The 5,319-nt window shown below is 40.7% G+C and overlaps 1 protein-coding gene across 1 annotated transcript; it reads left to right on the forward strand.

The window, feature by feature from the left end:
- The first annotated feature begins 381 nt into the window (after positions 1 to 381).
- MTERF2 (mitochondrial transcription termination factor 2) lies at positions 382 to 1,596 on the forward strand. The gene has a single exon (XM_010017961.1). The coding sequence runs from the start codon at positions 403 to 405 to the stop codon at positions 1,594 to 1,596; it is 1,194 nt and encodes a 397-aa protein (XP_010016263.1). The 5' UTR covers positions 382 to 402.
- The last annotated feature ends 3,723 nt before the right edge of the window (positions 1,597 to 5,319 follow it).

Below are 5,319 nucleotides of genomic sequence, written 5' to 3' on the forward strand. Positions count from 1 at the left end.
TCATTTAGTAGAATTACTGTCAGATTAAATTGTGTGAAACATGTTTCTAGTGTAGTGTGAGTGAGCTGTAACGTAATAACAATGTTAGCTGCAGGAAACAGCTGACAGTTCGGTTCTTGTATGACTGCAAGCTTTTATACAGGCAGAGCACTGCCCCCACATCAGCTCTGTTACATCTGCACATTAGTGTTAGTGAGGTATCCCTCAGAACATTAACCTTTCAAAAATGACTTTTATCCCCCTGCTATTGCGTGAAAGCTGAATTTTGTGCTAATAACAGAAACCCACTGTTGAGAGTAATTTCTTATGCCAGCTCAGTCTAAGTGTCAACGTCTCTGAGTGTTAACTTGTGCCTTAAACATGCTTTCTTACAGTTCTCTTTCCGTTGGGCTCAACTCCACGATGCTAAGGGGAGTCACTTACGGTGCAAAAGGTACATTTACTTTTTTGTTGGCAAGACCTCAGCACCATAACCTGGGATTGAATTTTTCATCAGCACGGACTGAAGCAGCCAACAGAAGCTTCCTAACGCGCTCCACTTACACAACCGACACAAAATCCAGAGAGGAAAACAAAAAAACCATTGAGAGTCTCTACAGATTGTCCGTTGATGTTAAGAAAATACGCAGACTAAAGGAATGGGTCCTTCTCCAGGATGTGGCCTATGTTCAAGAAATCGCTGGGATTTTACAGGAAATGGGAGCGGATGAGGCTGCTGTAGCCAACGTTTTAGAACGCTGCCCAGAGGCAGTTCTCCGTACCCCCGCAGAGATAAACTCTCAAAGAGCTCTGTGGCAATTAGTATGCCAGAATGAAAAACAGTTGATTAAATTAATAGAGCAGTTTCCAGAGTCCTTTTTTACTACTGAGTATCAGGAGAACCAGAAGGCAAATATACTGTTTTTTCAAGAGTTGGGACTTAAGAATAACATAATCACCAGGTTCTTGACAAGTGCACCCAACATTTTCTATAATCCTGTTGAGAAAAACAAAGACATTATAGAGACATTACAAAGAAATTATTTAAGTTTAGGAGGTTCTGATGCAAATATGAAGATCTGGATACTGAAGCTGTTGAGCCAAAATCCATTTATTTTATTAAATACCTCCACTGCAATCCAGGAGAACTTGGAATTTCTCCAGAAGAATGATTTCACTGACCATGAAGTTCTACAGCTGCTGTCCAAACTTAAAGGTTTCATTTTTCAGCTCACTGCTTCTACTATGCAGGAGAGTATGCGTTTTTCCAAAAGCATCTTTAAGTGCAGCGATCAAGAATTAAAAGAGCTCGTGCTGAAATGCCCAGCCCTTCTCTACTATTCTGTTCCAGTTTTGGAAGAAAGACTTGAAGGACTTCTGAAGGAAGGAATTTCTGTAGCACAGATTAAAGAGACACCAATGGTGCTGGAGTTGACAACACAAATTGTCCAGTACCGAATTAAAAAACTCTCTGCCTTGGGATATGATATCAAGAGTGGAACTCTTGAAAGCCTGAATGGTACTAAGAAAGATTTTGAAGTCAATTATGGTAAGATACAGTCGAAGAAGGAGAGACCTATTTTTAATCCTGTTGCTCCTATACACGTTGAAGACTAATTTGAATGCTGTACTTTGAATTATGCAAAGGAAAATTATCAAGGTGAAAAAAAGATGGTGGTTCTTTGAAAAGAGCTGAAACAAAAGTAATCTTAACCAGACTGTAGTCTTACACTGTACTTTGTCCTGGAGCAGGTCTTAGGCACAACTTCGTTGTACAATCGTGGCTTTCTAATGCTTTCAAATAATATTACAGAACCTGGTTATGATAAAGGTTGCTTTTCTTTTTACCACACGGAGTACCTCACATGTTTGGGGTTACATTTCCTTATCTTAACAGGGCATTAACTGTTCTGGATTTCCAGCTCTGTTACTGCACAGTCCAACCTGTGGTAGTGATAAGCACAATCTTTTATCTGAGAAAGAGAAATGGAGGATTATTTTTCCAGCAGTGGTCATCAACAGTGGTTCACTGATGTTTGGAGACTTTTGGAGTTACATTCTGTCTTGCTGTAGCAAAGAAACTATAAGACAACCTCATCTACATTTCTGAGACTTCAAAATTTACTCCTTTTGCAAAAGGTTTGGGGCAGGAGGAAATACATTTACTGCTATTATCTAGTTCCTAATTTCTCATTTTCTAGCAAAGCTCCGGGAGAGAAAAGGTTAGCAAGGGATTCAAGTGAGTGTGACGTGATTGTAGGAGAAAGGAAAAAGTCATGCTTTTCATCAGGTGTAACAAAACTCTAGTCTGTAAACCACTGGTGATTAAAAATGACTACCAGATTTGCAAACAGCTGCCACAGTTTCTAAATATATGGGTGTCACTGCTTCTCAGATAACACCCTACAGTAATTGTTGACAAGTGCTGCCTTTCAAAATAGCAACTATCTAACAGAGTTTAAGTTCTTGGGAGATTCTGTTTATTTTCAGTTATGGCCTGTGAAGGATAAAATAAAATAGTAGCATCAGTGATGATCATCTCAATAGAATTAGGATCATCAGTGATTTTATTGCTCAGAAAGACTTTCTTAAGTGACTGTCCCATACACATTCCCATGTGCCAGCAGGAGAAAAAACAGTTACGCATCCCCCCTCACTCCAGGCCGTGCTTCAAGGACATTTCTAACAGTCGTTTTGGCAGCAAGTCCAGGGTTCCTTTTCTTAAAGAGAAGTTTTAAATTGCTGAGGAAAGCTGGTATTAAATTACTTGTTCAGAGGGTGGGCTGCAAGATGACTATTTTATATAGCCCGCCGTATTATCTGCCATGAGCTTGGAAAGGGCTAGAAACATCTGGTTATTGCAGTGCCAAGATCTCAACAGCTGAAGGTCTTAAACTCAGCACCATGCAGGCGAGTGCAGACACGACAGCAGTTTGTGGGGGTAAACACTGCCCTTGTAGCACGTGTGATAGCAGCAAGAGTTCAAGACGGGGCATGTATCACCAGCACAATAAAAGTCAAGCTGTGTTACTAAGCCACGTCTTTGCTGACTCTTTAAACCATGTTATTGGGTTTTAAGAGGAAAGTGGGCAGATAACCATATTAAAAATCCACAGGAACTTGCCTTTGTTGCTCTCTGACTGTCCTTCAGTGCTCGGCTGTTAAGCAGACCACAATGTTCCTTGAATTCAAAACCATCCTTCCCCTCAGACACGAGGGGGCATTTTTGCTCTCTGAAGCTACTCATAACACAATCTGTAATGCTGAACCACAGAATCGATTGGTGGGTTAGGATGAGAAGGAAACCAAGATGTAGAGGAGTGTTTTCCCTGAAAATTTAGTTTCAGCATTTCTGCAGGTATCTGTTTTTAAAGTTCCTGAAACAGCTTATTCCCATCACTTACAGTATTTTATTTCCAGTGGCAACAGATAAAACAGGAAAGACGTATTTCTGTCATTAAGTCACAGCCTGAGTTATCACAAACTCATCTTCTATTCAGAATGTTTCAATTTCTCCTCCTCCCCTTTTGAAACACAAGCATAAGCAGAAAGACTACTTCTCTCTACCAGCAGACTGAAGTTCATTCAGTCCTTCGTAACACTTTGCCTGGCACCTGTTTCTGTGTTCTTCCCAGGATTCATTTATAATAAAGCCTCAGGGAAGCTCCCAGTTACCAGAACACTGCATTGCTGAAACCTGCTTCCTCATCTCTTGCTGTTACGCACAGCGAAGTGAAACAGTCTGCACTGTTTAAGCCTGGCACAGAAAAGCCCAGCCTTCCATTACACAGTGAGCAGTCAGGCATACAAGTAAGTCTTCACGAACATTTCCCCTTTCGAAATGCAGGCTGGGAAAAGGAGGGTGAAATAAAACCACCACAGAAACGACCCCAAGACACAACCACCTTGCTTCCCCTGAAAATATAAGTTCCATGTTCCATGCAACTCAGTTACAATCTTAAGAGCAGGTATCCTCAAGCCTCAGTTCCCAGTGGAAAAGGGATTTTGTGTTGTGTCTGTGCACAGCCTACACAGTGAAGTTACAGTTTTTGTTAAGAGCTGGTTGGTGCTATTTAGATATGGCTCCGGGGCATGATACTGTGGGAAGATTTATACCTAAGTGTGCCGTTCTCCACACATAAACTAAGGAAGCTTTCAAGTGTCTGAAACAGCAACAATTTAATGTTTCACAAGTGTCAGGAAAGAATCAGAACAAGTTTTTAAGACAAAACAAGTTTCAGAAGTGAATGGAAAAGACGCAGGATATAGGACAAAGCTCTTTCTGAAAACTAAAACCATATGCCATGTTAAAGTGTTTCAGTTACAAGATTCAGAGGTAATAACTACAGGATATGTCAAGAACAAAACATAATGAAGTGTCTCGGCAGCTCGTTACAGATCTCACATTCCTTATCTCAGACCATACTCGTTTTGCAGCAAGTTTCATAGTATAAAAATTAGAGAATGTCATAAAAAAAGGGGAATGAGCAGTTCAACGTTTGTCTTCAGCAAACGATTAGGAAGGGTTTGGTTGAACGTCACAAATACCACCGTGCTCCAAACAGGCGATTCTAAGGGTTCACCGGTAGCACTCTGGGGATATATCTACACTAGGAACTGCAGGGCAGCAGAGCACACATTATTTGCTGCAGCCAGATTGCCTCTGATATCCAAGCTAGCTCATTTCTAGACCTAACTGGCATCCTTAAACTGCACTGTATTCTAAGTGATTAGCTTTGACTATAAAACACAGTTAGTCTTCCATTTGTTGCATTAACTTACCATACCCCTGCAGCAGGTTGGAGCTGAGCAGCTGGTGCATCTCACAAAAGGAGCAGATAAAGCCATTTATTGGGCTTTTGCTTTCCCCACCACCCCAAATCCCCACGCTTACAAATATTGTACTACCAACATATACAATTACTGATACCAAATAAAGTTGTTCTGGAGTGTAGTTGAAGTACCAATGGCTCAGAAAGGCTAGGTGACTACTCTACCATAACTTACACATAGTACACTTTCAACACCCGTGAATATAGGACTAAGCTTTAGACAAGTGATACGTTTTGATTGTTTTTTAATATCTAAAAAGTCTCCCTATATAACTTTCTTGTACAGCCTCAGCCACTGAAAAAGGAAGCTTATGTGCTTAGAAGTTCTGTGCAGGAACACAAGTTTGTAGAAAACACTGCATACACAACACTAACAGCCACCTTCTGTGGGCTTCCAAAAAGGTTACGTATTTGCAAAGTCAGTACACAAAAAGAAAGATCACCAACAGCTTCTATTTTAAGGCAATCTCAAGCTGTGTTGTTACAAGTGCATTTTGCCTCACCCTGC

This window comes from Nestor notabilis, unplaced genomic scaffold, assembly GCF_000696875.1.
Source record: "Nestor notabilis isolate BGI_N333 unplaced genomic scaffold, ASM69687v1 Scaffold35210, whole genome shotgun sequence".
NCBI classification, from domain to species: Eukaryota; Metazoa; Chordata; class Aves; order Psittaciformes; family Psittacidae; genus Nestor; species Nestor notabilis.